The sequence below is a fragment of the Nuphar pumila genome, chromosome 5 (genome assembly GCF_984573655.1).
Source record: "Nuphar pumila chromosome 5, dmNupPumi1.hap1.1, whole genome shotgun sequence".
NCBI lineage: Eukaryota > Viridiplantae > Streptophyta > Magnoliopsida > Nymphaeales > Nymphaeaceae > Nuphar > Nuphar pumila.
In genome coordinates, this window is record NC_143253.1 from 132,485,828 (window position 1) to 132,501,503 (window position 15,676).

The window sequence follows — 15,676 nt, forward strand, 5'->3', positions numbered from 1 at the left end:
AATTAGAATTGTTCAACTTTTCATACACGAGTTGACTAAAAAAGCTTGAGAAAAGACCAGATTGGGAAGAGAACAAGTCCATGTTTCAAAAAGAAGAAGAATATGTCCAGCACACAGCCCGACGATAATTTAAGAAATCAATGTATCAAAAGGAAACCTTTAGTCTCAAATAAAAAAAAAAATCTGCAACCTCTTCTTTTTCTATTGCAGAAACAGACTTTAGTATTTTCCTTTTACAGAGTACAAGGAGTCATGCAGACGGCTGAATGTAGACAAAAATTCAGTTTCCTTTGTAAAAGAAACTATATTGGGCTATGTGAAGAGCAACGAACTATAGGGAAGGAAGCACAGATCTGATATTGGTTCAGATCAGATATTGAGTTATGATCAGATCTGATCAGACTAACCGGTTCTTCCCTTTTTTTTAAGATTGAAAAAGAAGAAAGATGAGACATGAAATGAAATCAAATCTAATTAACGCTTTTGATCAGATCTGGTTTGATTTAGATTTGATCACGATGAGTAATATGAAAATAGAAAAATAAAAAATGCAATCCGATCTGCCTCTGATCAGCTCGTTTGATTCAGATCTGATCACGGTAGGTAATATGAAGATAGAGAAATATAAAACACAATCAGATCTACCTATGATCAGATCTTGTCAAGAAAGAAACGATGAGATTGAAGAGAAATAGAAGCAATCAAATCTGCCTCTGATCAGATCTGATCAAGAAAGAAAGGATGAGATTGAGAAGCGATTGGATGTATCAAAAAAATAAACAGGAAGATTAGAAGATCTCTCTGGTCATACCTTTTGAAAGCAATCCCAGATAGCGTGACTTTGATATCATGTTAGAATTTATGACATCCAGAGTATTATCATAAGAGAAGAATGGAGGACGCAGAGAGAGAAGGAGCTGCTGCAGAAAACCCACGATTCCCAATGCAAGAATCGGCATTCACTATTATCATTATATGTTGTGTTTAACATAAAGTTTAGGGTACTAAAATACCCTTTTACAACATAAAGAAACTACAAACATGCCTTAATGAAATGTGTCAGCCCTGTATAAATTAGAACATAATAAGACATGGAATCAGGTCTGGATCCAGACCCGATCATATATGACGTGTTTTCAATAATGCCCGTTTAAAACAAACCAATTGAAAATTACAATTACCATTATTCTGATATAGGTATCTCACCCTTCATAATTAGAGCTTAAGCCAGCAATAACGGCTCCTGTGGTGGTGAATGCCCCTAATACATCTGGGTAGTCCCTCCATGAGGTGTTAATTTGGAGGGATGGGTAGAGCCAAGAATTTACAGAGTTAATGAAAGATTCAAGATTGGGAGTAAGAATGGCCTCCCAATCCACTTGAATGCCTTTGCGGATGCTTTCAGTGACCTCCATATTGGCTGCAAGATGCAATCCCAGCAGAACCACATAGCCAACAACCGCAGTGCCTCTCGATAAAGGCATGAAATTGTACCTGCACAGATAAACATTTTTAACTTGGGCGGACATGTGAATGTGGGAAGTTCTTACATTTTCATCATCTACGCTAAAATTGAGTCCCAAAAACCATCTACAACAAAGCATATGCATTTAATGCACTCAATAGATTACGCATATAAATCACCTAATTCCAGTCTTTTCATTATGAATGAGAACATTTAACCAAGGGTATTCACAATGACTGGACAAGAAATATATACGCGTGTATGAGATTACGTTAAAATTTAAAAAGCATGATATAAAGCAATAAGCCATATCATCTTAGGTGCAAATTCTTTAAGAGCAATTTCAATCATTATAATTTAAGATAGTAGAAATGATACATTTTAAAGCGAAAACATGCAAGTAGTCACAAAATAAACAATAGTGCACAAAAAGAAACAGTGGAAAGTAGGGACATGGTGTTGACCATGACTAGTACATGTCTGATTGTGTCCAGAGATTGTCATGCATCGGGTCGTGTCCAGTGTCATGTAATAGACCATAAGCTTCAGTGTTCAAGAGGCTCACAATCCACGAAGATAAGAATGGTTTAAAATTGGCCCAAAACATCAACTTGACATGAAAATAGTAAATAGGATATGCTAAGCATGATCCAAATGTTAGTTTTTGTAATGAAATGGTGGTCTATTGGATAGTTTTTGTAATGAAATGGTGGTCTATTGGAGACACTACAAGCATGACCCTTGAAAGGGTATAAAAGGAAGAATACTTGAAAAATAAATAATACTTTATTCATGCACAAAATGCTTAAGAAGCATAGTAATTTACATTGAAAGGGTTCACCCCTATATATACAAAAAAGTGAAAGAGAGAGGAGAGTTCATTTTGAGCTCTCCAAAAGAGACGTTCTTATTATAGTTGTTGGACTACAGTCCAACAGCTATTTGCACAGTCAAGTTCCAATGAACTTGACTGGATCAAATATCTAGTTTCTATTGAACTAGATGCTAAAAAAGAAGATAAAGGAAAATAGAAAAAAATAAAAGAAAAAATATAATAATATTAAATAATATATGTATTACAGTTTACATTTTAACACTCCCCCTCAAACTTACGGTACAATGAGCGAAAGTTTTTCCAAGAGGAAGTGAAATCTGAGAGCAGCGAGAGGCTTGGTGAAAAGTCTGCTAATTGATATTCTGATGTAACATATGGCAGATCAATAGTTCCATGTAAGTATTCCTCTCTGACATAGTGACAGTCCATCTCAATGTGTTTAGTGCGCTTATTGAATGTCAGGTTGTTTGCAATGTAGATCGCACTTTTGTTGTCACAACACATCTTTGAAGCTTGCGTTGCTTCAGCTCCCATATCCGCTAGCAATCGTCTGAGCCAAACAACCTTCATAGTGGTGGTTGTCATGGCTCTGTATTCAGCTTCGGTGGAAGAAAGAGAGACCTTCTGCTGCTTCTTGTACCTCCACGAAATTAAGGCTTCACCTAGGAACACACAAAAACCAGTAGTTGAGTGCCTATTATTGGGATCACCTCCCCAGTCAGCATCAGTATATCAATTAAATTTAATGAAGATGAAGCAGGCAAAAAGAGTCCTCATGAAAGAGGAGATTTTAAGTATCTAATAATACGCAAAACTGCTTTCATATGCACGGAGGTGGGAGCATGCTGAAACTGACTAACTGATGTATGAACTACATGAGCTATATCTGGCCTAGTAATGGAAAGATAAGAAAGAGCTCCAATAAGTTGTCTGTAAGGAGTAGGATCATCAAGAAGTTCTCCATCATCAATTTTCATTTTAACATTGACAACTTCTGGAGTGTCTACTTTCTTATCTGTAATTCTAGACCTGAAAACAATATCAAAAGCAAATTTATATTAAGATATCAAATACCCCCGAGGGGAATAATCAACTTCAATGCCTAAAAAATATCTTAATAAACCTAAGTCAGTCATTTCAAAGTGAGTTTTAAGAAGAGATTTGATATTTGCAACTCTTTGTTTGTCGCCTCCGGTGATAATCATATCATCCACATAAAGAAGAAGAATAATGATGCCTGCATCAAATTTCTTAACAAACAAAACAGTGTCAGTTAAACAAGGTTGAAAACCAATATCAAACATAACATGACTAAATCGGTCATACCAGGCTTTTGGAGCATGTTTAAGACCATAAAGAGCTTTTTCTAGACGAAGAGCTTTACCCTTAAGGATACTAATACCAGGTGGGGCTTCCATGTATACTTCTTCAACGAGATTCTCGTTCAGGAAAGAATTTTTGATATCCAATTGAAAGATAGGTCATGTTCTAATGGAGGCCAAGGCTATTAAAATTCTAACAGTGGTCATATGGGTCATAGGAACAAATGTTTCTTCATAATCGATGGCATACTCTTGGGCATATCCTTTAGTCACTAAACGGGCCATATACCTTTTTAGGGTCCCCATCACTTTTGGTTTTGACTTTGTATACCCTAGTACAACCTATAGGTTTCTTACCTAGAGGAATATCTTGGATCGTCCAAGTGTTGGCCTTTTTTAGTGCATCCAATTCTATTTTCATGCCTTTTATCCATTCTATATGATTTTTGGCTTGAGAATAGGATGATGGTTCAACATAGGATTGTATTAATGTAATGGCTGCCCTATATGTGGGTGAAAAAGATTCGTAAGACACAAATTTTTCTGGAGGTCTAGTGATTCTAGACGTTCTTCTGGGTGGAACTTCGGAGTATTTTTGTAATGCTTGCTCTCTACGTCTTGAATATTGTAGACTAACATCCCTAGGATTTGCTCTTCATTATCATCATTTTCAACAACAATAGGACTTTGATCATTGTCAAGGTCACATCCAACATCACATTCATTGGATTTTGAAGTTGGATCAATTAAAAACGAGTATTCGGTGACATCCTTGGATTTTTCAAATTCAAAGAAGCTTTCTTTTTCCAAAAATGATATATTTCTTGACACATATAAGTCATTTTGAAAATCGAAACACTTGTAGCCTTTTTTATTATCAGCATATCCTAAAAGGGCACATGGGATTGCACGAGAGTTTGTTATTTTTGTTGGTGAAAACAAAACATTTGCATCCAAAGACTCTTAATCTAGAATAATCTGGAGTTAAATTAACAAGTTTTTCTATTGGAGTTGTATTCTTTAATGAGAAAAATGGCATCCTATTGATGAGGTAGGTGGCAGTTAGGACCGCTTCAGACCAAAAACTTTTTGGAACCTGATTTGCAATTAGCAAGGTCCTAGTAGTTTTCATAATGTGTCAATGTTTGTGTTCGGCTAAGCCATTCTGTTGTGGAGTGTGTGGACATGATCTTTGATGCGTAATACCATGTAAATTGAGATAGTCTTTGAATTCTTCGGACATAAATTTTTCCCCTGAATCAGTGCGAAAAACGAAAATATCATTTTGAAACTGATTTTTAACCATTTTATGAAACATTTGGAAGTTGGCAAAGACTTCAGATTTATGTTTAAGAAAATAAATCCAAGTATGTCTAGAAAAGTCATCAACAAAAATGACATAATATGTATAACCACCTTTGGAAATAACTAGTACGGGCCCCAAACATCTGAATGTATTAACTCAAGTGGTCGTGAGGAAACAAAAGTTCTACTAAGAAATGGTAACCTTTTCATTTTGCCAAAAATGCAGTCTTTACAAGAAAAATTTTCAGAATTATAAAATTTTCTCAAACTTGAAAAATATTGAATTTTAGTCATATGAGGATAGACAAGTCTTTTGTGCCATAAATCCAATTCTAATTTCTGAACATTATAACAAAATGTATTCTTGGGTAATTCCAAAAAGTCCATGTAACGCCCCGAAATTTAACCCAAATTTGTAGGAAATTTTTTTTTTTTTTTTCAAGCGGAAACCACTAAAAATTCTCGGGTTAAGCATTTCAGAACGATACAGGAAGGTAAAAGCAAACCACACCATTTATTTTCACTTTAATAATAATAAAGTCCAACATCAGAGTTTTCACATTTAGTCTCAAAACAAAAATCTCAATCTGAAAGTAAGCAGAACCGCCAGGGAACAAATGGATCAAGTCTCGGTCAGCGCCTCATCCCGCATCGCTCATAGAACTATTCTTCTCCTGAAAATAATAGAAATTATAGGAATTAGACTACCACGTCTAAGTAGGAAAACTGTAATTATTCTTGCAAGTAGATCATGTGTCAGGTGTGTGATGTGGGTGTCGTGGTTGAATTTCAGTCTAAATATAAACACATAAGTAATTCGATGTAACAACAATAACAGACCTATATAAAAAGGTAAATTATGTAACAGCTATACTTAAGCACAAAAAGCATTTTTGGCATCTTCGCCAATGGAGCAAGTAAGGTATTAAGCAATTAAAGCAGAACTTACACTAACATGAACAACATCCATAATATGAAGTCAATTAACTAATAAATACACAAATTAGGATGTCGTTTCATCATAAGCACTAAATATAAAACATGATGAAAGAGTAAGCAATGGTCTCTTTAATGACTCCCACACAGTGATACCTAACCGTTCTAGTTAGTGTTTATCTTTTCTTATCCCGCGGGTACACCCGGGCCAAGGCAACCATCACAGAAGAGAATGTCCGGGGGTATATTATTCAGGGTGGGTTTATTTACCCGAACATTCTAACTGTGACTGAAATCCCAAGGGAGCGGCCAGTGACCGAGAGAAACTCCCAAAGGCCAAAACCAAAACAGGATGCATCCCTCACTTCTGCAGAAGAACAAAAGAACTACCACCTAGGATAAATTGGTAGTCTGGGTCCCCCAACTCTGAGGACTGGGACCAACGAGTCGCTTTACGCTCGAAACCAAAACACGTGTCCCCAGAGTTTTGTACCACTTACCCTCTCTAAGGTAAGCCCAAGAACTGGGTGGGTTAATCTTTTCATCTAGTTAATTCCCCGAAGTATGGGGCCTTTCCCCAACTTCTTTCTACTATCATAGTAGTAGGATTCTCAACCTTAGTCATTCTACCCAGGTGTATATACCAGTCTTAGTCATTTGTCATTTTAATTGCATAACCCACCCACAGTGCTCCGGTGCCTTTAAACCAATCAAGCATACAATTTATTATTTAATTTCCTTACCAATATACTAGAATCAGACCACCCACCTTCATTAGGTACTCAGCCCGTATCGAGTGGTCCAATCTGTCTTGCCCATTAGGCAAGGTACAGGTCTAAAGATTTCAGTGTTCATCAAGTTATGTGTTGAATCAACATTTAATGTGTAACAACTTCTATGTATGTTCAGCATAATTTATTATCATGTAGGGTCTCAATATGAAAATTCCCCACAACCATGGTAACTACCCATATCTTCAATAGTTAACATGATTTATCATAAGCATGCCATATATCCCAACATAATACATAGACAAAATAGATTAACAGGAATTTACCTAGACAAATTAGGGTTTACATAATGAGAGTGTCAATCGGCCAGCACAAACATGCTGTAATTTTACAGGATGAAACCCTTAACATCTCTCCACATAAATTATGTTATGTTTAACATAGGTTTAAATAATGATTTAGTCAACATAGGCTGATTGTAAACTATGCTACATTCAGCATAACTTTTACAGAATAAAGTAATCAATATCAGTCAATCATAAACTATGATGGTTCAGCATAGCTTTACAGGATAACACATTCAACCTCAGCTAATCCTAACTATGATAGTTCAACATAGCTTTACAGACTAAACCATCAACATTGAGCAATAACAAAAATATCAAGTGGCTGGTCAGAATTAACATGGACAACTGATAATCACCAAGCAATAGCTGTGCTAATCGGCCAGCATAAGTATGCTGTATTTCACAGGATGAAACCATAGCATCTGTTCACCTAAATTATATTATGTTTAGCTTAGGTTTTCATAATAATTTAATCAACATGGGCTGATTATAAACTATGCTAAGTTCAACATAACTTTACAGAATACAATAATCAACATCAGAAAATCATAACCTATGATATTTCAGCATAGCTTTACCGACTAAACCATCAACATTGAGCAATAACCAGAATATCAAGTGGATGGTCAGAATTTAATATGGACAACTTGTAATCACAAAGCAATAGCTGTGCTAATCGGCCAGCATACATCAGTACAAGCATGATATAGGTTTCAGAATAAGAAAATATGATATGTTAAACAAGATCTTTCTAAGCCCAATTTGTAATACAGCATTACTAAAAAAAATATTCAGCCTGCATCATCACAAATCTGGAAACAACCCCTCTAAATTTAGTTTTATCCCCTGCTACTTCAAAAATCATCCCTTTACAAAAACTGTGAAACACGGACAGTCCCCTCTTTATCTTTATCTATTTTATTATGATTATTATTATTTTATTGTATGTTATTTATCCCTTTTTTTTTTTTATAATCTGGACCCCCCCCCTCTTTGCTAGTCGACCCAATTGGTTTTGGACAACCCACCCCCACCCAATCCATAATCGACCTGAAGAAGAAATTAGAGAAACCCTACCATTATCCGGCGAGGGTGTTGCGGCATCCACGAGAAGGGCAGTCGGTCCGGACAACACCACCACCGAAAGGGGTCGGCTCTTCTCTTCAAGTTCTCGAGTTGCAGGCCTGCGATCGGAGGAAGAGAGGTAGAAGAGAGTGAGAGAGGGAGAGAGAAGAAAGAGGGTTCGGGGTCCCTCCTTTGTAGGTGAGTAGCCTCCCGAAAAGGAAGGAGCTCCTTCTCCCCACGGCGGCTGCGGTGTGCTCCCCCCCACCTCCCATCTCTTTATGTGTTAGGGTTCGGCTGAACCCTAACACCCGTAATCTCAAGGGAGAGGGTTTCCCCTCTCCAAACTTTTATCGGGCAACCCATATCGGGTTGCCCCCCCTATTAACCCCTCTTTATTTTCTTAACACGGTGTGGGTCGGATCCGGGTCCGAACCACGACCCGCGATGCTGGATCCGATTGCGGTTTGGATCCGGGTTGTATGGCTAGCAGTGGATCCAAGGGTTGGATCCACTTGGGTCCAACAGTGGGTTTGAAGAAAAAAATTATTATTATTATTTATTTATTTATATCATATTACTAAAATACTCAAATATGCACATTTTCCTTCTGGATCCGCTAACGGATCCCAGGCCCAATTCGCGTTAATTAACTAAATATATATATATTTTTATATATATATATATATAAATATAATTTCTTTATGCTGCATAAAGTTTGCGGTTATTACATCCTTTCCTCCTAAAGAAGAATTTCGTCCTCGAAATTTACCTGTAGGTGCTTACTTGAAAAGGTTGGGGTACTTCTCCCGCATATTAGCCTCCGGTTCCCACGTGCTTTCATCGATGCCATGGTGTTTCCATCTCACCTTAACGAGAGGAATGGACTTTGATCTCAAGACTCGCTCACTTCGTTCCAATATCTCCACTGGTTTTTCTTCCATGGTTAGGTCTTCCCTTATATCTACGTCCTCATATTGGATGACATGTGACGGGTCTTGAAGATATTTTCTTAACATAGATACATGGAATACGTTATGTATCTGAGCATACTGGGGAGGTAGGGCTATACGATAGGCCGTTTCTCCAATCCGTTCCAAAATCTCAAAAGGTCCGACATATCTGGGACTCAATTTTCCTTTCTTACCAAAACGAAACACACTTTTGGTGGGTGATACTTTCACAAATACCCTATCCCCCACCTCAAAAGTGAGTTCTCTGGGCCTTTGATCTGCATAACTCTTTTGTCGACTCTGGGCTGTGAGCAGTCTATCTCTTATCATCTTGATCTGTTGGGTGTAATGTTGTAACACGATTGGTGATTCTATCGACCGTTCTCCAATTTCGTCCCAATACACCGGCGATCTACAGGGTCTTCCGTACAGAGCTTCGAAAGGAGCCATGCCGATACTCGCATGGTAACTGTTATTGTAAGCATATTCGGCTAAAATAACATGCTTATCCCACTCACCTTTCCAATCCAGCATACATGCTCGCAGCATATCTTCTAGTGTCTGGATAGTCCTCTCTGATTGTCCGTCAGTCTGGGGATGAAAAGCAGTACTCAGCTTCAGTTTCGTACCCAAAGCCTGTTGCAACTGACCCCAAAACCGAGAAGTAAATCGAGGATCTCGATCTGAGATAATAGAAACTGGTACTCCATGCAGTCGAACAACCTCTCTGATGTATAAGTCTGCTAAGCTCTCGAGGGATTGATTTATTCGTATGGGTAGAAAGTGAGCCGATTTGGTTAGTCGATCCACTATTACCCATATAGCGTCATGTTGTTTCCGTGTTTTGGGCAAACCCACCACGAAGTCCATGGTGATTTCTTCCCATTTCCACTGTGGAATCTCCATTTGCTGCATCATTCCACCAGGTTTCTGATGTTCTACCTTGACTTGCTGACAAGTCAAACACTTCGAGACATAACTTGCGACCTCACGCTTCATTCCATTCCACCAATACCCACGTTGTAAATCTTTAAACATTTTCGTGCCTCCTGGGTGTATGGTGTATTTGGACCTATGTGCTTCCCCCAATAGTTCTTCCTTCAACTTGGGATCACTAGGGACCCAAAATCGCTTTTTCATCCAAATACTGCCATCTTCCTTGAGTGAGAAATGTGACTTCCCTTGTTGGGCTAGTGACTTCAATTTCTCATATTGGGGATCCTCTTTTTGACCTTCAATAATCTTTGTAAGGATCTCCGGATGAGCAGATAAATTAGATAACTTGATGCTCCCCACGACATCTGAAAACGGTTTCCAATCCATGAATTCCTCCACCAAATTCCACCCTTTTGTCAATAGACTGGACAAACTGCAACCAGCTTTGCGACTGAGAGAGTCAGCTACCACATTTGCCTTTCCTGGGTGATAGGAAATGGTAAAATCGTAATCCTTTATAAACTCCAACCATCGTCGTTGTCGCATGTTCAACTCTTTCTGGGAAAACAGGTACTTGAGACTCTTGTGATCAGTAAATACCTCGAATTGTTCCCCATACAGGTAATGTCGCCATATTTTCAAAGCGAACACTACGGCTGCCAATTCGAGATCATGAGTTGGATAGTTTCGCTCATGAATCTTTAATTGGCGAGAGGCGTACGCTATCACCTTACCATTCTGCATTAAAACACATCCTAACCCAGTACCTGATGCGTCTGAGTAGACCACAAAACCACCATGACCTGAAGGTAAAGCCAACACTGGTGCGGTGGTAAGCTTCTTCTTTAAGATTTGGAAACTCTCCTCACACTTATCCGTCCATTCGAACTTGATTCCTTTCCTTAGAAGTTTGGTCATGGGCATGGCGATTCGTGAAAAGTCCTGAATGAATCTTCTATAATAGCCTGCTAATCCCAGAAAACTCCTGATATCACTGATATTCCTCGGTTGACCCCAATTTAATACAGCTTCAACCTTAGCCAGGTCTACAGCGACTCCGTCTCGCGATATGACATGACCCAAGAACATGACCTTCTCGAGCCAGAATTCGCACTTGGAGAATTTGGCGAACAACTGGTGTTCCTTGAGAGTCCCCAATACGATCCTCAAATGTTCACGATGTTGCTCTATGCTTTCTGAGTATATGAGTATATCATCAATAAAGACAATTACAAACGTATCCAAGTATGCTCTGAATACTCGATTCATCAAGTCCATGAATGCTGCAGGAGCATTTGTCAGTCCGAATGGCATAACTACGAACTCGTAGTGACCGTACCTTGTTCTAAAGGCTGTCTTAGGAATATCATCGTCCTTTATCCGGAGTTGGTGATAACCAGATCTAAGATCGATTTTTGAAAACACTTTAGCCTTTTGCAATTGGTCGAACAAGTCTTCAATACGAGGTAAGGGATACTTATTTTTGACTGTTGCTTGATTCAACATCCGATAGTCTATACACAGCCTCATAGAACCATCTTTCTTTTTCACAAAAAGAACTGGTGCTCCCCATGGTGATACGCTCGGTCTAATGAAACCTTGCTCCATCAACTCCTGGAGTTGTTTCTTCAGCTCCTCCAATTCTACCGGGGCCATACGATAAGGCGCTTTCGAGATCGGTGCCGTCCCAGGCACCAACTCGATATGAAAATCCACCTCACGCTGTGGAGGTAGTCCAGGCAACTCATCCGGAAATACTTCCGGGAATTCACGAACCACTTCAAGTTCTTCTAATGGTGTGACTTTCGACTCGCCGGAGAATACATTTACTAGGAATACTCGACACTCCTGTCGCATATACTTCTGAACCTTTAATATCGATACAATTCGGCCCTTCCCTGTAGGTCTAGAGAGTCGAAACTCAACCTTTGGCAATCCTGGTCGGGACGAAACCACTTTCCCTTGTCGACAGAGAACGTTGGCATAATGTTCATATAACCAATCCATCCCCAAAATGACATCATATTCAGTCATATCGAGCAAGATTAGGTCAGCAGGTAAGTTCTGCCCTTCAAGTACAATTATGACATCAGGGATGTAGTTTACACATATCGAATTATATCCTATCGGATTGTACACATATAATTCATGTTTCAGAGATTCAGTATGTGCACCAAGTAATTTTGCAAATTCTACGGATATGAACGAATGTGTGGCACCACAGTCAAATAGAACAAGTGCAGCACAGCCATTGACAAATACCGTACCTTGTACCAGATTTCCTTTCTCCAACTCTTCCGCAGTGGTGGCATATACTCGTCCCGGCACCCTCTTCTGTGCATTTTGCTGCGGTGTTTGCTGCGGCTGAGATGGTTGGTGTTGCTGTCCTCCCCCGGCATTTCGTTTCTGCATATCCGCCATCTTCTTGTGGCACTGACGGGCATAGTGACCCATCTTTCCACAGTAAAGACATGCTCCTGTGTCTCTAGGGCAAGGTTGTCCATAATGGGACCGGTTGCACTTCTGGCACACCCGATTTTGTCCTTGATGCTGCGGAAGACGATTTCCACCATTGTACTTTTGCTTCTTGTAAGGTGGCTGGTACTTCTTGCCACTGTGATGCTGCGGCGGACCGGCTCCCCGTTTCCCCGGTGTGTCTTTTTGACTCTTCCTTGATCTCTCCCATTCTTCATTCAGCATAGTAGCCACTTCAATGGCTTGTGCGAGGGTAGATGGAAGATTTATCATCACTCGTGGTCGCAATCCGTCCTTGAGTCCGCGGACATACCTAGTTGCTCTGGCTTTATCATTCGCGAACAAATTTGGGCAATACCGCTCCAAGGTCCGAAATTTGGTAGTGTATTCCACCAAATTCATATTTCCTTGGGTAAGCTCCAAGAACTCCTGATGCTTCTGATCACGAGCGTACTGGGGGAAATATGTCTCGAGAAATGTTCGTTTGAAATCTTCCCATGGAATAGTATCCACTCCAGCAAAGTGGATGGTTCGGGTTGTGTCCCACCATTTCTGTGCATCTTCCGTCAAGCGGTATGTGCCGAAGTCCGTTTGCTTATCATCAGGAACAGACAGAACCCGAAAAGCTCGTTCTGTCTCGGCAATCCAACTCTCAGCTAATTCAGGATCAGCCTTGCCTGAGAAGGTAGGCGGGTTCAACTTCAAGAACTTCTCATAGGTGATTGTGTTTGTATTATGCCTTTCACTTATGGCTGCGGCTAACTCCGCCTGATGGCGCATCTGAGTGTCCATGGTTTGAGCCAGATTACCGAGAGTTTCCATCACGAAACCCCTTTGGTCCTGCCATTCGTTCGCCGTGCTCGAACTAGCTTGGGATCGACGATACATCTAATAATCATTTCAATACACACAGTTTTACTATCTTTGAATTGTAGTGTCCCTAAAATCATCATATGTATATATCTATACTTATATAGAAAACAATGCAATTATCATGCCTAATAAAGTAAGAATGATAAAAATATACTCACAGAGCGATCTCAGGATGTGGCATGACCGTGAACTCTGATTTATTGTTCCCAGGCTCTGATACCATAACTGTAACGCCCCGAAATTTAACCCAAATTTGTAGGAAATTTTTTTTTTTTTTTTCAAGCGGAAACCACTAAAAATTCTCGGGTTAAGCATTTCAAAACGATACAGGAAGGTAAAAGCAAACCACACCATTTATTTTCACTTTAATAATAATAAAGTCCAACATCAGAGTTTTCACATTTAGTCTCAAAACAAAAATCTCAATCTGAAAGTAAGCAGAACCGCCAGGGAACAAATGGATCAAGTCTCGGTCAGCGCCTCATCCCGCATCGCTCATAGAACTATTCTTCTCCTGAAAATAATAGAAATTATAGGAATTAGACTACCACGTCTAAGTAGGAAAACTGTAATTATTCTTGCAAGTAGATCATGTGTCAGGTGTGTGATGTGGGTGTCGTGGTTGAATTTCAGTCTAAATATAAACACATAAGTAATTCGATGTAACAGCAATAACAGACCTATATAAAAAGGTAAATTATGTAACAGCTATACTTAAGCACAAAAAGCATTTTTGGCATCTTCGCCAATGGAGCAAGTAAGGTATTAAGCAATTAAAGCAGAACTTACACTAACATGAACAACATCCATAATATGAAGTCAATTAACTAATAAATACACAAATTAGGATGTCGTTTCATCATAAGCACTAAATATAAAACATGATGAAAGAGTAAGCAATGGTCTCTTTAATGACTCCCACACAGTGATACCTAACCGTTCTAGTTAGTGTTTATCTTTTCTTATCCCGCGGGTACACCCGGGCCAAGGCAACCATCACAGAAGAGAATGTCCGGGGGTATATTATTCAGGGTGGGTTTATTTACCCGAACATTCTAACTGTGACTGAAATCCCAAGGGAGCGGCCAGTGACCGAGAGAAACTCCCAAAGGCCAAAACCAAAACAGGATGCATCCCTCACTTCTGCAGAAGAACAAAAGAACTACCACCTAGGATAAATTGGTAGTCTGGGTCCCCCAACTCTGAGGACTGGGACCAACGAGTCGCTTTACGCTCGAAACCAAAACACGTGTCCCCAGAGTTTTGTACCACTTACCCTCTCTAAGGTAAGCCCAAGAACTGGGTGGGTTAATCTTTTCATCTAGTTAATTCCCCGAAGTATGGGGCCTTTCCCCAACTTCTTTCTACTATCATAGTAGTAGGATTCTCAACCTTAGTCATTCTACCCAGGTGTATATACCAGTCTTAATCATTTGTCATTTTAATTGCATAACCCACCCACAGTGCTCCGGTGCCTTTAAATCAATCAAGCACACAATTTATTATTTAATTTCCTTACCAATATACTAGAATCAGACCACCCACCTTCATTAGGTACTCAGCCCGTATCGAGTGGTCCAATCTGTCTTGCCCATTAGGCAAGGTACAGGTCTAAAGATTTCAGTGTTCATCAAGTTATGTGTTGAATCAACATTTAATGTGTAACAACTTCTATGTATGTTCAGCATAATTTATTATCATGTAGGGTCTCAATATGAAAATTCCCCACAACCATGGTAACTACCCATATCTTCAATAGTTAACATGATTTATCATAAGCATGCCATATATCCCAACATAATACATAGACAAAATAGATTAACAGGAATTTACCTAGACAAATTAGGGTTTACATAATGAGAGTGTCAATCGGCCAGCACAAACATGCTGTAATTTTACAGGATGAAACCCTTAACATCTCTCCACATAAATTATGTTATGTTTAACATAGGTTTAAATAATGATTTAGTCAACATAGGCTGATTGTAAACTATGCTACATTCAGCATAACTTTTACAGAATAAAGTAATCAATATCAGTCAATCATAAACTATGATGGTTCAGCATAGCTTTACAGGATAACACATTCAACCTCAGCTAATCCTAACTATGATAGTTCAACATAGCTTTACAGACTAAACCATCAACATTGAGCAATAACAAAAATATCAAGTGGCTGGTCAGAATTAACATGGACAACTGATAATCACCAAGCAATAGCTGTGCTAATCGGCCAGCATAAGTATGCTGTATTTCACAGGATGAAACCATAGCATCTGTTCACCTAAATTATATTATGTTTAGCTTAGGTTTTCATAATAATTTAATCAACATGGGCTGATTATAAACTATGCTAAGTTCAACATAACTTTACAGAATACAATAATCAACATCAGAAAATCATAACCTATGATATTTCAGCATAGCTTTACCGAC

At 39.0% G+C, this 15,676-nt stretch overlaps 1 protein-coding gene across 2 annotated transcripts in view; it reads right to left on the reverse strand.

Annotated features, from left to right (window-relative positions):
* Nucleotides 1-918: 918 nt before the first annotated feature.
* The window catches only part of LOC149838794 (suppressor of RPS4-RLD 1-like), a 116,252-nt gene continuing 101,494 nt past the window's right edge, over nucleotides 919-15,676 (reverse strand). For both annotated transcript variants that reach the window (XM_090006818.1, XM_090006819.1), the window contains one exon: nucleotides 919-1,494. In XM_090006818.1, the coding sequence (XP_089862944.1) occupies nucleotides 1,203-1,494 (292 nt within the window). In that variant the 3' untranslated portion in view covers nucleotides 919-1,202. The remainder of the gene's footprint in view (nucleotides 1,495-15,676) is intronic.